Source organism: Ambystoma mexicanum, chromosome 3q (assembly GCF_040938575.1).
Source record: "Ambystoma mexicanum isolate Mex_15411 chromosome 3q, UKY_AmexF1_1, whole genome shotgun sequence".
Lineage (NCBI taxonomy): Eukaryota > Metazoa > Chordata > Amphibia > Caudata > Ambystomatidae > Ambystoma > Ambystoma mexicanum.
Window position 1 is genome coordinate 4,071,898 of NC_090926.1, and position 21,569 is coordinate 4,093,466.

The window sequence follows — 21,569 nt, forward strand, 5'->3', positions numbered from 1 at the left end:
ACGACTGACTTTTCCTTATCCATTCCTTTCCAATCCTGAGACGTGTCCTAGTTCTGGAGAACAAAACATGTTGAAAGTTGGGTTCTTGACATGAAAGTAGGTTTAACTTGAACAAAACCTATTTCGCTTGAGGAGAAAGAATTTGAGGACTCCTTCCAGCTTGACACGCGTTAGAATCTGAAGGGCTGGGGAGCAGGAGCTTACTACTCGATGTCCCATTGGATGGGCCTAAAGCACCAATAATGAGGGTGACCACATATCCAAAAGGTAACCGAGGATTCCCAGCTTGACGCCGGGGAATATTCACAGCATGTGAATCTATGAAAGAGCCAATGCTGGAGAACTAATGTTCCCTTTTTGCTTAAGATTCTGGATCGTATTGCATATATCCAACTTCAAAAGTTCATTGAAAGTAATAACATCCTCAGCCCCCAACAATCGGGCTTTAGAGCCAGGCATGGCACAGACACTGCCATGCTGATCTAAAATCCAACCTTGCCAGCATTGTGGATAAGTGTCAGCTAACCCTTCTCATGTTATTAGATCTCTCTGCGACCTTTGACCTGGTCGGCCACTCATCGTTGGTGGGCAGGTTAGAGGATCATTTTCAGTGTACCAGCATGGTAACACACTGGATATCATCCTTCCTGGGTCCCAGGAATGCCAGGGTGGCAATGGATGGCGCTAGCTCCCGACCGGCAGCCGTCACCTATGGGGTCCCACATGGGTTGTGTATTCCCCTACATTGTTCAACATTTTTGTCATGTCCCTTTTACCCTCTTGGACGACCTGGGTGTTCAGTATTCCAATTATGCTGATGACACTCAGGTCATCCTTGAACTGTCAAGCAGCTAACCCAGGTCGCTCTTGCCATTAATTTAATCTAGGAGTACATCCAGGAATGGATGGCAACCAATACCCTTGCCTTGAACATCGATAAAACCGAGCTGCTGACGCTTGCCTCAGGACAAAGACTCAAAAAACTTCACACGGACTATGACAGCTTTACCATCTTGGACAGAAAATTTACAGTAGCAAGTTGTGTCAAGACACTAGGCGTTATTTTGGATGCCGAACTCTCCATGAAGCCGCAGATTGCTCGTATGCGGGCCATCTGCGGTTAACATTACTAAACTTTTGAACTACCTTCGCCCATACATTTCCCTCAGCAATAGATCCCTGCTTGCTACTGCCTTAGTGAATTCACGCCTGGACTACTGCAATAGCCTGTTGCTAGGCACATCTCAAGCTAACATCAAAGCACTTGAAGTTACACAGAATGGTGCTGCCGTCCAGGCTGTACATGGGTTATCCCAGAGAGATCATGTCACCAAGGCTAGGAGGGAACTTCACTGGCTACCCATTAAGCACTGCGTTACACATAAAGCTCTTACCCTGACCTACAAGTGTCGGAACAATGAGGCACCTCAATACCTGGCAGACCGCCTCATAGCTATCCAGCCGAGCCAGAACTTACAGTTCCAAGATTTGCACAAGCTTGCGCAACCCATGATAAAGCGCATCCAATATGGTGGAACCATCTTTGACGTCCAAGCCCCTTTAGCCTGGAATAAGCTTTCGCTGGACCCGAGACTGGCAAACTCCCTCAAGGAATTCCAAGTCCCACTTGTTCAACCTGAAACCAGGTTAAAAATGTTCTCCACCCTGCCTCCCTTCTTTCTCCCGACAGCCCCAGCTTCTTTCTATTGTCCATCTTGTCTTTGTTTTCTGTGCGCCCTGAGGCCTGCTGGCAAGCAGCACTTTATACAAATTGAAATAAATATAAATAAATGAAGCCCTGGTAGGAGAATATACCAGGCAGTTTCAAATATGTGTATAAGAGAAAGTATGTGCATAAGAGAAAGTCCTGGAAGGAAGTACCCCAGGCAAGGACAAGCTGAACACTGTATAGGAAATACCTGATCTAAAAGAAGTCCTTGGAAAGACATATCAGGTCTAGCAAAAAGGCTGCGCTGATTACAAGAAGATGAGTGAAAACTTCCCAGGAGAGTACACCAGGTATCCTTTCTAACAAGATAAAAGACAAAGTCAAGTCGTTTTGTGTACCAGGTGAGTTGTTGACCAAGAGAAACCCAAGGAACTAACATTGAATAAACAAAAAAGGCATGAGAAATCCAGGGGAAGTGAACCACCCTCTGCAACAAGGCACTCGGTTCTTTTGGAACTTGTGTTGGAGGTACACATTTTCCTTCTTGAGCATTTATAATCTACTCAAGGCCAAAGACATTACAATTTTCATCTTAGAGTTTAGTTTGTTAGAATGTGAGGGCAGAATAGTACTTTAGACCCTGGACAATTTTGCTTAGGACATACTGACATTGACAGACCCTTAGTTTTGGTTTTAGGTAGGGAAACACCTCTTAAAGCAGGGACAGAGGGGCATTTCCCCACTCCCTTTTATTTTAATAGAAGTCTTTGACCAAAACCATGAATCCCTTGTGTCCGAGTCTCGTTCCTAGCTCCTTTCAGTACCCTAACCCTAGGGAAATCGTGATAGGTCTTTCTTGCACCTTGAACACAAGGCTATAAGAATCCAACGCACGCTACAGTATTCCAGTGTATCCCAATGGTTAAATCCGCAAAGGGAGTATACTCTGGATGTAAGCGCCAGAGCAGAGGAGATGCGCAGCTTGGCAGAGCCATGGCTCATGATGACTTTTGCTGGAAATTTTGTTGAAACCATTTCATTCCTAATCTAATAACTACATTTTTTGACTAGGAAGGAGGCTGTTGTAAGAGACCATAGAGTAGACTAAGTAAACTGAAAGGGTAACAGGTACTGAGCTTCTTTACCATGCTAAACTGCTGAGCACTATATGCCAAGGCCCATTTAGGATGAAAACTATATATTTGGGGAAGCACTGGGATGTGCAGGCACCTCACAAGAATGCCCCATTGTGTTTGAACGGCACAACTAGCCTTTCAAACTTTCAGGAAAAGATCATACACAAAAAAGCAACAGGGTGTATAGGCCAATTATGAAATGCTGCGCATGGAGGAGGAAATTTGAATTACAGGAGCTGGTATCATAGAAGCATGGGAATCAGACTAATCAGGCAAGTGGTGGTGGTGTGAGGTGGAGGTATTTGTGAAGATCGGGAATACACTACAGAAGTTGGACAGCTGAGCAGACCATCATACCTGAAGTGCTATGAATGTTGGTGTAGGAGTTCTCGGAGGCACTGTAGGGCCAGGCACCTGGTGAAGGCATCGAGGTGTTGAGGGAAGAATTAGACCCTATTAGAAAAAAAAAAAGCTTTTTAAAAAACATGGTCACAATATATCACCACCACAATAACCTAACCTCAAGACAGACTTATGGGAAATTTCTTATCAATGGATGTGTGTGCTGCTGTCTCAGTAAGTTACTTAACCATTGTGGTACCTATTGTAGGAAATAATTTAATTAATTGCAACAGTAATTTTGTATCTTGAAATCAGTTATATATTCGTGCTTTTCAAATGCCACAATCTAGTAGTTGCTTCCGGAATTGTCACTTCCAGTACTGCAGTTGTAAAAAAATAGGAATCAATTTGGTTATCGGTAATGAGACTATTGTAAGAGTTTGGCCAGACTCCCACAATATACCTTTCAAGCAGCTGTTTTTTTGGATTGTAATTTGTATGCCTATGTCAGCAAACAATGAAAAGTTTATTGTAAAACATTTCTTTACGTATTAATTTTTCAGTTGTCAATTTCAGACAAGTTTGGGTTGCTCACATGTACATTTGAGAAATATCAAGCAGATTACAAAGTTATTACCTTGAATACAGTCATTTTTTATGACTACGATAATTCCTTCCACTGACTCCACATCTTTCAAATATTGTTGAGGCGTAGTCTGGTCTTGAAATGTTTCTAATAGCAACTAGGGATGTACCGAACTTTGGCTTCTAATAGTCGTTTAAAAATAGAACATTTGGGCGAATAGTTTTCTATTACACTACTCAAAGCAAAATACTTAAGGCCTGAGGGGACTGGCTGCTGCATGCAGCTCAAGCTTAAAAGCAGAGGGAATGAAATGGAAAAACATTAGGCAGTTGCATTGCAGAGTCTTAAACAAACTGCCTGACAGAAATATGTTAAGTGCTTCTGTGATGAAAAGAAAGTGCCGAGGAGGAGTGTATGCGCTGCAGACCCTGCGATTGGCAGGTGGGAGGGAGAAGCTAACAAAGGATTCTTTTGAACCCCCAGAGCCATTCACTGAACAATAGTAATTACATCTATTTGCCCAGGTTACTTAAAAACAATTACAAAAATATACAGCACAAACACATCACACTTCTGTTATCTATTCTGAGCAGATTTGAAAGTTAATCCTTCAAGGGTTTAATTTTCCTATTCAATGATAGGTACACTTTTACAGACCATTTGAAACATATTTCCATATAGTTAAAGTAAGGATTCAGGCTGAGAGAATTACAAAGATTTTGAATAGCCCAGAAAAAGTATATTCAATTGTGAATGATACAAGAGAATGTATGCTAAAACATGTTCTCCTTGGTCTGTACCTCATGCAGATTATATGCACTTTATTGTATGATATAGCTGGTAACAGGCTACTGGGTTAGTGTGATTGTTGAATAAATGTTGAATAAAACCTACTGTCCGGGAGACAGCCACCCTTGCTGGGTGATTGACAGCCCTAGGGCTATGAATGAATAGGAACTTGCTTAAAAGACAAGGTTTTTGGGACTAGAGGCAGAGTCGACACTGGAGGACAACATCCTAAGATGACGACGTGAAGAGATGCCAGCAGCACCCTCCTGGACCGCCAAGTGCCCAGTGAAGCCCTGCAGCTGTGCTGACCCTGTTTTTGTTTCGACTGGGAAGACCTGTAAAGGACGACTTACTCCCTTGGGCTGGTGGGACCAAATAGCCTCAAGACTAGCATCATTTTGGCACAACCCCGACTTGCTGTGAGTTTCCAAGGCTGCACAATCCCAATGCCCAGGGACCCCTGACCATCAGAGTGCATTGTCTTCGGATGGGCGAATCTGGCCACTCGCCAGAGTCCAGGACCGAGGGATCAAGTAACTTCCAACCGGAGCTCGTTCTTCTTTGGTGCTGAGAAAAAGGCACAAAACCACAAAAGGCAGCTGAAGCAAGGAGAATCCATTACTACCGAGTCCCTCTCACTCTCTCTCTAGAATGCTGCCACAGGAGCCCGCCAGGCAGCCTCCCCTTTGTCACCACAACCAAGCACCAGGAACAAGGATATGCTGCACTGCAACAGGAAGGCATCCAGCTGGAACCAATTCTTCAATTTTCAGGTACTGTGGGGCTTGGGGTACATCCACCTTTTGCCAAATGTGGTGCTTCCTAACTTAGGAGTGTAGTTTAAACCCTTTTGAGTTGACCTGAACTCACCTGCACTGGTCCTCCCAGCTTGTGCTTCTTCAAGGTGGCTCCTCTTCAGCTTCTGTGCTTTTCTACTGACTACTGACTATTTTAAGTCAGGATAAGCCCGGAGTGGAGAAAAGGGCAGTGGCAAAGTCTGTTTCGAGTCTGTGGAGCTGTGTCTCTCCTGTGCTCCTGTGCAGTTCTGCTCTTCTTGAACCGCCGAACAAGGAGTGAGAAAGAAGCGGGTCATTGCTAACTTCTACGGATTCTACAGACAGTTATTGGGCTCTGCCCCTTTAACAACATCTGAACTTTTGGCTCTCAGCGTGCCACGTGAATCATGTGACTTGAACCTGCGCTCAAAAAGCTTGCCGTGGCGCCCTTGTGGCGATAAGCCCAGAGTGGAGAAAAGGGTGGTGGCAAAGTCTGTTTCGAGTCTGTTTGGAGCTGTGAGGAGTGAAGGGCTCACTGCCAGTGGCAGATCCGCGGGCGGGGGTTGTTGGGGGTGAGTATGAGCCCCTCCTCACCAAGAGACATTGAATGCTCGCTCTAATCCGAGACCCAGAGCTGGAGCGGCATCAGATGTGGACGCGGACACGGCCCTGTGTGCTACCGACTATGAGGATAATCAACTTCAAATTCTTTCAAAAGAGGGCAAGGTAGGTGCTACAGTGATGTCACCCTCGAGGAAAGACAAGGGAAGCCGCTTTGAAACGCAGAAGCCCCCGGAAGCTTCAACCTGTGAGGATGCAGAGGAATGTAGGACTGCTTTGGCACCTTTTCAATTCCCCCTCACCTGTGCCCACACCCTCATTAGCTGACATACCTGCGCTACCGGCGTCTCCGCAGGGAAGAATTCTTCGGATCCGAGACTTACCAGCTGCAAAGCCAAAGAGGGCGCCGCGGTTCCTGAAGGCCCCGACGAAGGACCTGCAGCAGTCCAAAATAAAATGGCCTGCCGCGAAGAGAGCAGAGAGCTCGTGTCTCGTGAGGCCGATAGAATCCCTGCTGTTCGATGAGGAAATAGGACTTGGGAGGTCGGGGAATGAGGGGCCATTACTTCGAAGCGCCTCAAAGGGTAATATTGGAGTGAGAACAGCGCAGATATGGGAAAGGGACACAAACCATGATGCTACTCCCAGTGAGGCTCCCAAAGAGGTGAAACCCGTGGAACAAAATGTTAATGAATCGATAAACCCATTTGCAGTGACGGACGCCAGAAACGTATCATCTACAGTGTTGCCTATTGACGTGGTCAATGAAATTACTAGTGAAGCACAAATAAACAAAACACCCGATGAAATAACAGCGGAGGTGGGAGGAGAGACGGTTAATGACTCCCCATCCGCACTCTATGCTGGTAGTGGCTGGTTAGGCCTGAATGAAACGGGGCAAAAGCCACAGACTTCGGAAGATGTGGTGCTGGTTGGAGAGAAGCACGCAGACGGCTTATGCAAATCACTAGCACAAAAAGAACAATCTTTGAAAAAGTGCAATGTCATGGTCTCTCCCTCAAATGCTGATGGACTTGTGAAGCAAAGCTGGAAACCTTGCCAAAATTTGGTGGTTGTAGTGGAAATGCATTCAACTCCCATGCAAAACCCAATCTGGAACCTAAGTAACTTAAGTAAACCATCATTAAGTACAGATGAATCATCAGATGAAAAAACACATACATACAAAGCTACAAATGCAGATGATATAGCTGGAACCCCGAATGTGGCCCTATATGACCGTCTTCATCAGCTTTTGAACAACAAGACGGATGAAATGGGAGATTAGAATTCAATAATTGACAAGATGTTTGGAGAGAAAAACCTAATTGGGGGAGATGACCTGACTCCTGAAACACAGAGAAGTCCATATAAGGATGCAAACTCCATGAAGTGTAACCCTATAGACCAACCAATCAAGGGATTTACCCCCTCAAAAAGTTGGCCAAAAGAAAAAGTCTGTCTACAAAACGACTTTGCTAAATCTGGCAAAGGCAGACTGCATAAAAAGCTATTTTGGTCTGAAAGACTTAATGGGAATGCATACAGAGGAAGAAATCTCTGATGCAGACTTATTAAACAGCGTACTACACACTGATGATTATGATATCCCATTATGCAGGAAGATAGAGAGCACCCGAAGTCAGGATTGGAAACTCCCAATCAGGATGGAGGAATCCAGCCATATGCCTGTTAGATGGCACTTTAAGAAAGCCTCGCTTCCACAAGGACCAGCTAGTGAAAAACAGACTCTTTCTAGCTCACGTTTGTTGCAGGTATGTGAGGGTGAGAAGCTGAGACCAGAAACAACTGCGACTAGCACCCAGACGACGTAACTACTAACAGAACAGATTGCAAAAAAAATAATGTCAGTTGAAACTCAGACAACAGTTCCATCAATTGAACCGAATCCATTAAAAAGGGCTTCATTTGGGATACAGACGGACATAAACCTTATGTAAAATGCCGAAAAGGATCCAACTGCAAAAAAAATCAAACAAAAACATTAGACCCTTACAAATCAAAACACTGCCACCATTTAGTACACCAGTTGCAAGTAGAAGATGCAGTGATGTCACTTCAACACCGAGTAAAGATACACTACAAAAAATGGACCCAATGTCCATAATGTCGACGATAACCATCGCTTTAGCACCCTTCACAAAGCTTTATGAAGCTCTAAATGATACAGCAAGGGATCAGACCTCATTTATTGCTCTGATGAACACTAAATAAAACTATTTAGAAGGATATATAGTAGCGAAAGATGAGCAACTCAAAAAACAAAATGAGGAACCAAGAGAGAATCTGAATGGGAACCCTTTATCTTTGAACTCGGATTTGAAAAGGACGAAAGAAATAGAGGGCACAAAAAGTTCGGCCTCTAAAGAAGCAAAAGGAAATTCTAAAAACTCAGAAAAGGAGACTCAAGTGTTGTTGGAGACAAAGAACAAACAGTTAAAAGAGCAGAAAGAAAAAGTGGCCTTGAAACAGATGGTGAAAGTCAGGAAACAAATCCAGCTTCACATGTGGAATATTTAACAACCAAAAATCAATTTTGAGTAACCAACAAGCTCCAACAAGTGCTGAGAGTTGTAACGGACAGTCCAAACAAATAAGAAAGAAAACCTTTGCAGAGACAAAGGATAATAAGAAAATAAATAAAACCAGCACTAACTGTAGTCAACCAGCAGATGACACAATGGACTCAGGAAGTAACATAAGTGAATGGAGTGTATACACAGTTGATGAATACGAAACAGAAAATAATTCATCTTCAATATTCAAAAGAAAAGCAGTGAAGGCTCAAGCTATGCCAAAAGAATAGGAAGTAAAGAATCAAGAAGATAGGCCCAGTAAAATAGGTAAGAAAAAACTAACCCCTGAGGAATGCAAGCTGACAGATAAACATCTACCAGCACAGAAAGGAGGTCAAGAGAATAAAGGGGAACAGAAGGACACATTGGTTACTTCACCTAGAAGCAAATTGAGGAATAACTCGACAAGAGACTCGCCCCTTAAATGTCACAGACAAATGAAGAGCAATGAGCGAAGGCAAAGGACCCCAAAAAAAAAGAGCAAAAAGAAAAACCCCATTCGTTAAGAATAAAAAGCTCCTGTATATTTCGTCTTGAACGCAAAAAAAGGTCTAAAGACGACCTGATTCTAAATAGGAATATGATCATCAAACTATTTAAAACAGATACCAAGGTTACGAGACATACAAAATCAAGATCTATGGATGGTAGAACCTTGTGAAACAGGGAGAAATGATTGCTTGTACCTACACATCAAGTCAGAAGTTATAAGAGCGATGCTCCAGCAAGAAGCAACAAATCTCAATATCCTTGGATATGACTTGCGAGAATTGCAGACTCTTGCGGCGAAACTGGATGAAGCAAAAAAAAAAAAAAAGGGTAAACAAAATCCAAGAAAAAACCCAAAGAGAAAATCCAAGGACAAGACATTTAGAAGATTCTAAGGAGAAGACGAGTTTAACCTTACAAGGACATCGAGGAGAAGGGTCATCTTTCCGGGAAAAATACAGCACTGAATCGGTTGAAGATCAGTTACATAATTTAAGAACAGAGGACAGACCTGAAAACGATAAAAGATGTGTCCTTAATCGCCCTTTAGAAATTCTGAGGAGATCACCACCGCATTGGTCATGGAAATCCTCAGACACGCATACAAAGAAACATAATTAGCAATTACAAAGGCCGAAACGGATCTTGCAGGATGACCAACTCTTAAAAGTATGTGCCTTACCAACAAGGGGAAAATCCTTAAATGACATGGCCTCTTGGAACACGAGAGGTTTTACTCACCTAACTGCGAAAAGTGACGTTAACCTGGGGCAATGGGACTTATTATGTCTACAGGAGACATGGTTAGTACATAAACCGGAGATGGATGGATACTCAATATTCACCATACCAGCAAAACAGGGACCGATGGGACGTCCTACAGCCGGCCTACTTACAGCAATAAGGGCAGGCAGTGGCATGGAGGTGATGGAACAGATGGACTCTCCTGACCAATTTCAAGTCCTAATAATATCCTGGACATACACAGATACAATGTGTATAGAAAAGGCAGAAAAGATATTAACACCTACTGGAACCGGGAAATAAGTGCGGATGAACAATACCTGGAAAATATTATCATTTTAGATGAAGCTGCCAAAAACCAATCTTACAACCATACAATAATCACAGGAGATTTCAATGCCATATGTAAGGACATTGGAAATCAACGATTATACTTACCGAAATCTGCACCGATTTTGAAACGAGGTGAGTACCTCGAAAAAATGTTGGGATCAAGAGATCTTCATAACATGCATTGGCTACGAACAGACAAAAATTTGGAGATCCCTTCTTGGCAAAGAGCGCAGCAATCAGGAACAATTGACCATACATGTGTCAAAGGAGCTGCTGGGACTGGCGGTCAGCTTTTCTATGATAAGGACTTTAAACAGCGACCACAATCTGCAACACACAAGATTGTCCAATCCACAGAAACCCCAACAGGTTTTTAATCATGAACTGGATGTGAACAGTAAAGGCTCCAGGTTAAAATTGACAGAGAATGTGATTAAGCAAATCGCTGAAAAGTATTCTACCACAATGACAGCTAAGGACAACACAACAAAAAAGACAGAACAGTTGGTGGACTACACACTCTTGCTAAAAAAATACATAAAGACCACTAATAAAATCAAGGAGATCCCAAAGAACCATCTCCATACTTATAACTTGGAACTAGTAGCGAGAAGAACACTACGAAAACTAAAACGGGTAGCAAACAGATCAGGAACACAACTGGCGCAAGAAAGTTGGAAAAACGCTAATAGGAACTACAAATCCTGGATAATACAAAAAAGGTATTCTCTATACCAGGCAGACTCAGAACTAATGTTAAAAACACTATGTGGAAAAAAAATCAAAAGAGTTCTGGACGTTAATAAAGGACACCACGACGTCCTGCAATAACCCACTAAAAAATAGTGTGGGAGAAGCGACTTGGATGTCCCATGTTGCCAACCTATATGCACCTCTGCTTGTGAGGGAGAGATTCAGCCTGCAAAAAAAGAAAAGGGGGACTGAGTCCACATGGAATATTAAAACAAAGGAAGAAGACATCCTAAAGAAAATCAAAAAACTTAATTCCAGGGCTCCGGGACCTGATGGGATCACGAATAGTGACCTGAAACAACATCAGGATACATGGGTCCCCCTGATCAGCAATGTCTTTAAGAACTGTAACCAGGAACAAAATATACCAGCTTCATGGAAAAAAGCTATAGTGGTCCCAATTTTTAAACGTGGAAATCGAGAGGATCCTTGCCATTACCGCCCTATATCGCTACTGGACGTCATCGGGAAAATTTCCGGCGGGCTCGCCTTGTAAGCATTTCAAGCCTGGCTTAAAGCAGAAAATCTTGGCGATCCATTTCAGACAAGATTTGTAAAGAATGCTGCAACATCGACTAACATACTAATGCTGGCAACAATCAAAGCCAAGGCTAGGCAGACCGGACAACCTGTATATATTGCATTTGTTGACCCGGTCCTGGCGTTTGACCAGGTCAACAGGGATCTACTGTGGGAAAAGCTGGAAGCCATGAAATGCCCAGTCTCTATTATGGGCCCGATCCAAACCCTGTACCAGGATACTTCAATCAAAGTAAGACTTGGGCAAGATGGATTGTTGTCAAAGGAAATATCTACCTTTAGAGGAGTGAAACAGGGATGCCCTCTGGCTCCTGCATTGTATATCACGCCTGTTATATGCAGATGATATCATTTTGCTTGATAACACTCCAATTGGCCTCCAAAGACAGCTCTCAAATTTGATTGCATATCTGAAGCTGAACAATCTAAAGGTGAATCCTGAAAAAACAAGACTATGTCCTGGGAAGGCAATAGAAAGAAGAGACAAATTAAACTGGTTCGCTGAAGGTTCAAAATTGGAAAAGTTAAATGAGTTTAAATATCTGGGAGTCATGATGTGCACCAGCGGTGTGGAAATCTCAATGCAAAATCTTCTATGGACAAAGGTGAAAAATTTAACCACCCAAGCAACGATGATAGACAAAAAGTATGGGAAATTTTCATTACTGGCTGTAATCAACTTCTATAAATCAAAGGTGGTTCCATCGATCCTATACGCAGCAGACGCAATGTTTCTACTTTCAGAAACATTCTGGATTAAACTTGAGAGCTACTTCTGGAAGAAAGTCCTCAACTTGGCTCAATGAACACCGATGCCACTTCTAAGCAGGGAATTATGCCTTGTATCATTAAAGGCTATCCAGGAGAGAAACATGCTAATGCTATACCGAAAAGTCCAACTGGAGAACAAACCAAAAGCGCTAGAGCTGGTGAATAAAGAAATAATAACTGGCAAGATTCAAGCATTGAAAAACTGGAAGTTGAGAAACATAGGCCTACTGGAAGAACTAAATGTCTCGGAAGACACACTCAAAGCAAATCCAGATAAAATATCTAAAGAACTTTTTGAAACGGATTGGATTCGGACAGAAGACATAGCAAGATCATATAAGTTGACGAAAGATTTCCCAACAGTACCAAAAAAACTATATGACATCAGAAGCTACTTAAAAGTTGCCGGACAAAAGTCTGGGTAGAATATTCCTGATATTCCGGCTAAATCAACTGAAAATTAATGAAATCCAATTCATAAGGAAACGTTCATTAAACAACAAGTGTAGATATTGCAAATCTGCAGAGATAGTAGAAACGAGTCGACACCTCCCTCCTTGAATGCGAAGGAACACAGACTGCAAGATCTGTCTTTCTAGGTAAAATAATGAAATCCTTTACTACTTTAACGGAGGATCATTGGTGGGTGGCCTTTAATGAAGGAGAAAATACTAAAAGTGTGATAGCGGTGGCGTCTTTCTTTAAAAACATTGAGCTGATGTCAAAATAAATTGAACACCAGGAAGTCTCTGCTTGGCCAAATTGCGGTTGGCCCTAATGAAGGAGAAGACATTTGAAATGTGACAACGGTAGTGTCCTCCTCCTAAATCTTGAGCTGCCCACAAACCAAAGCGAACATTGAGAAGACTCCTTATGGATTAAATAAATAACAGAAAGAAGGGTCATAACAAAAACTGGCCTATTGTAGAACTAGGATCATGTAAGGGAGTCCCAAGGGTCGGTTTTGTAACGCCGGAAAAGGACAATAACCGGCGACTTGGAACAATGGACTTTTTTTATTTTTCTCTTTGAAAAAATTGTTTGTACAATTAAATCAAATATAAAAAGATATATTTTCTAAGTGAGCATCAGAACTTTCAACTGGCCCATTGACTTTGGCTGTCCCGGCTCTCTAAAGGCCCCCGTCTGAACCTATTGGCTTTGGCAGTGCTTGTTACCTGGGTTTGACACCTGAAGTGTGCGATGCCAACCTTAGCTGTGTTTTAGGCACGAATCATCCTACTGACCTCTTTAAACATGATGTGGAAAATTGTTTGTCACGTGTATGACATTTTTGCTATCAGTGCGCAGCTATATGTAATGCATTTATTACGGCTTTTGCGTTTTTTGAAGTTCGCAATTGTATTGATGCCAAACTGGTTTTGTGTTTGTTGTATTGGGTACTAATTGTTTCACTGACATGCCAAATGTGATAGGCAAACCAGGGCGCCGGTTTCCATGATCGGCGTTTTCATTCATTCTTTCATTTTTTCTTCTTCCATCTTCTGGATGCACACGTGTCATATTGGTGCTCAGTTCGTGTGAATAATGTTTTTTGTAATGATGTGGTACAGATCAGATCGCCCATGGCCGTCGTAAACAAATGAGTATGCAAGGCCCGTCTTATTGTGTGGTTTTGAGAGAATAATTCTGTAAAACAAAGATTTCAGGGCAATGATAACAAGCAACAAAATCGACCAACATTTTGGGCAGAAACTGCTCTCCTGAATCACGGTCTTTGAAAGTGTAGGAAAAAACTCCATATCCCATGATTCTCTTAGACCACGTTCCTGCAAAGGAATGTGAGATAGTCACGTGTATAGAACATGTAAGCTAAAAACAATCCACTCTTGAGCTCCCTGTTCGATACCAGGTTGCGATTAAAGTCAGGTAATACACACGGAGAAAGCAAGTAACCTCCTGAGCGGCCCCTGGAGCATTCTCTCATGCTGCACTATTCTGAGTAAGTACACAAAGCACCCCGGGGAAACGCCAGACAAGGTTTGAGCGTTACCCTATGAATTATTAGCAGCAAAACATGTTTGTAAGCATTACCTGCATAATATGCAATCCTGGTAATACGACCCCCCGCCCCCCCCTATCCGGTTTCATGTGCAGGTTGAACAAAACTTTTTTCAACCAAGAAACCACGAGACATCTCTGTGACTTACTGATTACGACAATTCCGTGCTACAGACAACCTTTTTCAAAAGAGGTATGCTAATATACAACCTGGTATATTTTATTTAATGTGCACCTAAATGACCCCGAGTCCAATAGTATGCCCTGGGCTGACGTATTCGCCACCCTGTGTTTATATACAAGTTGGCTGAAGAGTCTCCTCAGTGATGGAGAGATGACTAGCGGCTGAGGCTGAATCATCACGCCACTCCTTGCTATAGAAAATTGAACAACACCTTACGTAGTCCTCCAAAAGGTATGCCTAATATGCAGACTCTGTGTTTGGTGTTCATGGAAGTTAGAACAATAAGTGGTTTTTCTGAAATGAGTTTTAATAATTATTTGAGGCTCAATAACTGCCCTGTGCTTATTGTTTCACATATGCTTGTACAGTCAACTAGAATCAACAATTAACTGCAATCTCTGTCCCTGCGTCACTCCCCAGTAACAGTGAGTTGAGTGTGCTTTCTCCGTGCAACCCAAATGTCAGTCATGCTCTATATAGATGAGCATGTCGTGAAAACCAAGATCCCTGTGCCTAGTTTTTAAATTAGCCTCATCTTTTAACTTTAGAAAGAAGAAAAGTATTACACAGGCTATCCAACAGCAGAAGCCCGCTAGACAATTTACTCCCAGTCCTGATGAAGGCCTGGCATCATTAAAGGAGAAGACCACGGATGGATGCGGTCTATTTTATGCCAGTAGGGCCGAAATGCACCGCTTTGACACGTTTACCTAGCAGCCTCATCCACTGCACACTAGTATCCCTGAAAGGAGAGAGGTTAAGAGTAAATCTACAAACACCAATTCTGAAAACTGTCAGAACTTTGAGTGATTGAGAAGTAATATATTCAATCAATGTTCATATACATTTTTATTTGGTATATTTGTGTATGCATATTAGTATATGCATGGATTTAGAGGTTATAAATGTTGTTCTCTGTGTAATCGTGACTCACTTTTACCTCTTTTTGATGAATGGGAATTAAACCAGAACAGGCAAATAAAAATATATGTAACCTGGAGGTATTCACCACTCACAGTTTGTGTTTTGTCTTTCTTGTATGTTAAAAAGGCAATGTGTTTTAATTTAATGTGGCACAGTAAGGCAGATGGGGGACTCGCAAAAATGACGGGCGGTTCCTCCTGACCCGGTTCACCAAAACTGAATAACTATTGTTTTGTTTGCACACACACGGCAGGAGTATGAGGCAGTTTGTGTTCCCCCTGTTTTCCCACAGTGCTTGTTCCCTTACAGATTTTAATTGTTGAACACATATTGCTGGGATAAAAGACGGCCTACATCCCTCTGGCAGAATCTAACTGTTTTACTACTTACAAAGTATGTTCTGATCTAATCCTAACTTTTCCCTCCTTGAAACTCAGTATTATAATGGTGATAAAAAATAAGTGCTAATACTGACCTCACATGACGTCACTCAGTGTGCTTGAATATGTTTAGCATAAGAAAACTTTACTCACCTACTTTATTTTTCTTGAATTGCATCCTAACATTGAGATTAATGTTACTATTAGTTGCTGTTTTTTTTAAAGATTGTCTAAGCATTCTTGCGTGTATATATGGGATACATTACTCACCGTAATCTTATTTCTGATGCTTGCATCTGCTTAGATTCACATACTGTGCATAGGCCGACATTAAGTGGAAGCTGCAGAGTATTACAGTTGTTTTCAAACTTCGAAAAGGGATGTCGACCGGGCGTGCCAGTAATACTATCCCTAGTGTGATGTCCATTGTACCCATGGTCCTTCACACGTCGAGGTCCCTCAGATTGTTTTGTTTCTGACATGAGGTAGCATCAATTGTAGATTGAGTAATGAGTACAGGGGTAGCCAAGCAGATATGTATCAGACAAGCTCATAAAGCATCCATGCACCTTCTCTCCATGGGGAGGAAGGGTGGGTGCAGGTCAATCTAAGCAGATACAAGCATTAGAAGACATGCATTACTTACGGTAATAGCATTTCTGATGATTGTATCTGCTTAGATTCACATGCTGTGCATATGGTCCGACATCCAGTGGTAACCGCAGAGTATTGCATCTAGTCTTTCGGGGACCGAAAGGGGACGTCGGCATAGGAGTGTCTGTAACACTATCCCTATCGTGATGTGTAGTGTACCCAAAATCCCCCACGCGCCGACGTCCCTCCGATTGTATTTTTTCTGCCATGAGGGAGCCCAAGGCTATTGTGAGTGAGTACATGGAGAGAAAGTAGTAAGACGTCTATGCTCCTTCCACCCCGAGCGGGAAGGTAGGGAGGGCGCATGTGAATCCAAGCAGATCCAATCATCAGAAATGCTACTACGGTAAGTAATACATGTCTTCTGATGCTTGTTAATCTGCTTAGAATCACATGCTATGCATAGACTAGCGAGCAGTACCCGGTGTTGGGTTGTGAGAAGGAACAGAAGAGAAAAGATGTCTTAGTACTGCTTGTCCCACCTGAGAATCAGAGCTACAATGAGTGTCTAGGCAAAGGTTTTGTAAAGGTGTGTACAGAACTCCAGGTTGCTGTTTTGCAAATGGACTCAAGGGGAACATTTGCAATGAATGCTATCATGCCCCAGTGCCCCGAGTAGAATGTGCTCTAGGCTTGAAGGGCAGTTCTCTTAGCAAGAGTGCAACATATTGTGATGCATTTGACAATCCACATTGAGATAGCTGATTTAGAGACAGGATCCCCTTCTCCATCAGCTGCCACTAAAATGAAAAATTGGTTTGTTTCCCTCAGTGGTTTAGTTCTTTCCAAGTAGAACATGAGTGCCCTGCGCACATCTAGTGTGTGTAGGCTTCTTTCAGCCATGCTAGTGGGATTCTGGAAAAAAGTAGGTAGTTCAATCGATTGGTTCACATGGAACTTCCAGATGGCGTCTAGAACAAAGTGCCCGTAGTTCACTAACCCTTCTAATACAAGTGATAGCCACTAGGAAGGCCGTTTTATAAGCCAGGTCTTTTAGACTTCCTTTATGCATTGGCTCAAAGAGAGATTCCATGAGCCTGGTTAAAACTACATCCTATCCAGGAGCTGGGTGGGAAATGGGAGGATAAATCCTCTTAAACCCTTCCATAAAAGCCTTAATCACCAGTATCTTCCACCACAACACCTTTTGTTCTGATGTGGTGTAGGCTGAAAGAGCAGCCAAATGAACCTTTAGGGAATTGAAGACTGTTGGGGAGAATTCTCATTCACGGCCGATTTCACTTACCTAATGAGTCCCTCTGCAGCCTTGCTGGATTTCTCCGATCTATTTTTTCTCACCTGGTAAGTGTGTGAGCCTTTTTTCCCACTCTTACATGTGTTTTGCTGTGTGTGTTTTCACTTTTTGTGTGATCTTGAGCACTGGAGCCTCACCTACTCCATGGCCTCATATGTTCATGTGTGTTACATAGCACCTTCAGTGCAGTGACACAGGGTTGTCTTTGAGACTTCCCACCGACTCCATTTTCTGGGGCTGACTACTGTCCCCCAGAAAAGGGTAAAGTTGCCATTAACTTTACTTTAGCCACTTTAAACTACAGGCCCAGTACATCACATCTTACATGGAGTATTGGAAAGGGTTAACTCTTATCCCTTTTTGTATGTGCCTCTTGGAGCATTGTTTCGCTCCCTTTACATTAAGACTTGGCTGGTGGCAGTGGTATCTACCCTAACTTTTCTACCGCGATTATCTTATATAAACGTGGTACTTGACCAGATACCTTTTATTTTGTCTCTGGCTGGGTTTATTCGCCATTTCTTTTTGTTAAAGTCTTTCTCGTGTTTTTCTCTGCGCGCCAAACCGGGGATGACTTCTTTGTTCGCTGTCTTTTCGTGGGCTTCTGCACAGAAGCCCTCCTTAAGGCACCTGAATATCTAGGCAGGCAGGATGTGAGGGAGGGATCTTCAGACCCCTGCCATGGGTTCTCTTGGTTACCCAAGTTGCACTCCTGTTTAATTGGCGGAGGGGACTGTCCTTGCCAGGACAGCCCCCCTGCTGTGTGATTGACAGCCAGGCTGTATGAATGGGGGAAAAATTGCATAAAAAGCATGTCTCTGGGACTGGAAAGGCAGAGTTGCCACTGTAACGAAAGAACCAATGAGGAACTGACGGAAGAGGACCCCTACGACGACTGAACTGCCCGGTGAAGCCCTGCTGCAGGTCTGAATCTACAGAATCCGACGACAGAAGATCCTCCAGGAAACTTCTTCCCTTGAGCTGGTGGGACCAACCAGTTCGCCCAAACTGCAAGCCAGGACTCCTCTGGTCAAATTCGCTGTACAGAGCTACAGTGGGCCGGATAGCCAGGAAGGTCAGACCCTGCTTGGGTTTTAAGGAGCGCACCTTTTATTCGTTGCTTTGCTCTGCTGCTGGTTTCTTCCCTGGGTAGTGCGGGACCCTCCAGTCTTCCTACTTCTCGTCAGTCCGACAGTCGCTTCAGGAACCGTGAGCCTGCAGGAACTACCAGGAACGTCCACCTCAGCTACCTCTCCGTTTTAAGGAACTGTGTAAATCCGGTTGTCTGGTTCCTTCAACCGGGGTGAAAGTGTTTGAATCTTTCTCCAATCCGAGGGCTTGTCCTCCTCTTTGCACTAACTTTTGTATCAACCAACCTCGTCCGGAAACCATGCCACAAACTTTACCGCAAACTACCCTGAACTGTGTGATCTTGAGCAAAAAAGACTTTTGACCCATTGACTTTGGCCCTAAGCCAGTTTCTCTTGTTCAATTGCCCGGAGTACTTATCTGTTGGTGTGATTTAATTTGTTAACTTTGTCTCTCCCCCCCCTTTTAAATTGCTGGAGTGCCATTTTGCTCCCATTTCATTTTGTGAGCTTAACTTGTCTGGAATTTAAGGGAAGTGGTGTGGTGTATTAAGAGTGTGATTTTTAGACTGCTTATAATAGTGTACTGTCATACAACTGAAGAGTGACATAAATGTATGACAATGCATTACTTACCGTAAAAGCATTTCTGATGGTTGTATCTGCTTAGATTCACATGCTGTGCATAGGTCCGACATCCAGTGGTCACTGCGGAGTATTGCATTTTGTTTTTCGTAGTCGAAAAGGGGACGTCGACAAGGCGTGTCTGTAACACTATCCCTATAGTGACGTGTGTTGTACCCACAATCCCTCATGCGTCGAGGTCCGTCTGTTTGTATTTTTCTGCCCTGAGGGAGCCTTCTAGACGTGAGTGAGTACAGAAAAGAGAGAAATATAGAAAGATGTCTATGTTCCTTCCATCCGAGCGGGGAGGAAGGGTGGGCGCATGTGAATCTAAGCAGATACAACCATCAGAAATGCTTTTACGGTAAGTAATGCATTGTCTTCTGATGTTTGTTAATCTGCTTAGAATCACATGCTGTGCATAGACTAGCGAGCAGTACCCGGAGTTGGCGGTGGGTTATGAGAAGGAACAGTAGAGAAAAGATGTCTTAATACTGCCTGTCCCACCTGGGAGTCAGATCTAGAGTGTGCATCTAGACAGTAGTGTTTTGTAAAGGTGTGCACAGAACTCCAGGTAGCCGCTTTGCAGATGGACTCAAGGGGAACATTTGCAATGAATGCTATGGACGCCCCCGTGCCTCGAGTAGAATGTGCTCTTGGCCTAAAGGGCAGTTCTCTCTTAGCAAGAGTATAGCAGAGAGTGATGCATTGGACAATCCATCTAGAAATAGTGGACTTTGAAACTGCATCCCCTTCTCTTCCTGCTGCCACCGAGACGAAGAACTGATTAGTCTTCCTCAGTGGTCTGGTTCTTTCCATGTAGAACATGACCGCTCTGCGCACATCTAGTGTGTGCAGAGTCCTTTCTCCCAAGTTGGAAGGATTTTGAAAGAACGCTGTTAGTTCTATAGACTGGTTTACATGGAATTTTGAGATGAATTTTGGAGCAAACCTTGTGTGAGTGCGTAGAACCACTTTATCTTTGTGAACTGTAACAAAGGGGTCTAGAACAGAAAGATCCTGTAGTTCACTTACTCTCCTGATGGAGGTGATAGCTATTAGGAAAGCAGTCTTGAGAGTGAGGTCTTTAAGAGTTGCTTTGTGCATGGGTTCAAAAGGTGATCCCATGAGTTTTGTAAGTACCACGTTAAGGTCCAATCTGGGAGCTGGGTCAGCTATCGGGGGGTGTATTCTTTTTACTCCCTCCATGAAGGCCTTTATAACAGGGATCTTCCACCACGACACTGAGTTGGGAAGTGGTGTATGCAGAAAGTGCCGCTAGGTGGACTTTAATGGAATTGAACACTAGACCTGAATCTAATAAATGGGTCAGGTATAGAACAATATGTGTGGGAGAGCAGTCAATTGGGTTGATGCTCCTTCCTCTGCACCAGATGACAAATCTCTTCCATTTGCTAGAATAACAGTGGCGAGTGTTAGGTTTTCTGGCTTCCCTGAGGATGTCCATGCATCTCTGCGGGAGCTGTAGGTGTCCAAATTCTACGACCTCAGGAGCCAGGCTGCTAAGTTCATGTTCTGGGGGCATGGATGCAGCGTCCTGCCCCTGTCTTGTGACAGCATGTTGTACGGGCAGGGGAGTTTCACTGGGGGAGATAGAGACATCTCCATCAAGTGAGCGAACCATGGCTGTCGGGCCCACATTGGGGCCACCAGTATCATGGTTACTTGTTCCTGGTGCATCTTGTGCACCACCTTGTTGAGAAGGGGAGTCGGGGGGAAAAGCGTAAACAAATTTCCCTGACCATCGAATCGACAGACCGTTCCCCTTGGATTGGTTTTGGGGGTACCTGGAGGCGTAGCTTTGGCATTGTGAGTTCTCCAGGGTTGCGAACAGGTCTATTTCTGGGAATCCCCATTGCGTGAAGACGTCGAAGACGATGTCTTCGTGCAGTCGCCATTCGTACTCTTCGGGCAGGGGGAAATCTCTGCTGAGTTTGTCTGCCAGCAGATTGAGTTCCCCTGGTACATGTTGTGACAGGAGGAACATATTCTGTTTGAGAGCCCACTTCCATATGTTCTGGGCCAGTTTGGACAGGCCTGGAGAGTGGGTTCCCCCCTGCTTGTTGATGTAATACATGGCTGTGGTGCTGTCTGTAAGGACCATCACTGTCTTGCCTTGTAGGTGTTCCTGGAAGGCTTTTAGCGCCTTGAACACCGCTAGTAGCTCCAGAAGATTGATGTGTTTGGATGCTACGCTCAGAGTCCATTCTCCGTGAGCAGTCTGATGGGATAGGTGAGCCCCCCATCCTGTGAGGGATGCGTCTGTGGTTAGAGTGGCTTCCGCCGCGGGTGTGGCAAAGGGTTTCCCTTTTTCTAGGTTTTCTTTTGTCC

At 43.6% G+C, this 21,569-nt stretch overlaps 1 protein-coding gene across 9 annotated transcripts in view; it reads right to left on the reverse strand.

Annotated features, from left to right (window-relative positions):
- TNRC6B (trinucleotide repeat containing adaptor 6B) overlaps positions 1-21,569 on the reverse strand; it is a 2,246,995-nt gene that overhangs the window by 276,766 nt on the left and 1,948,660 nt on the right. For all 9 annotated transcript variants that reach the window (XM_069652930.1, XM_069652926.1, XM_069652923.1 and 6 more), the window contains one exon: positions 3,163-3,258. In XM_069652930.1, the coding sequence (XP_069509031.1) occupies positions 3,163-3,258 (96 nt within the window). The remainder of the gene's footprint in view (positions 1-3,162; positions 3,259-21,569) is intronic.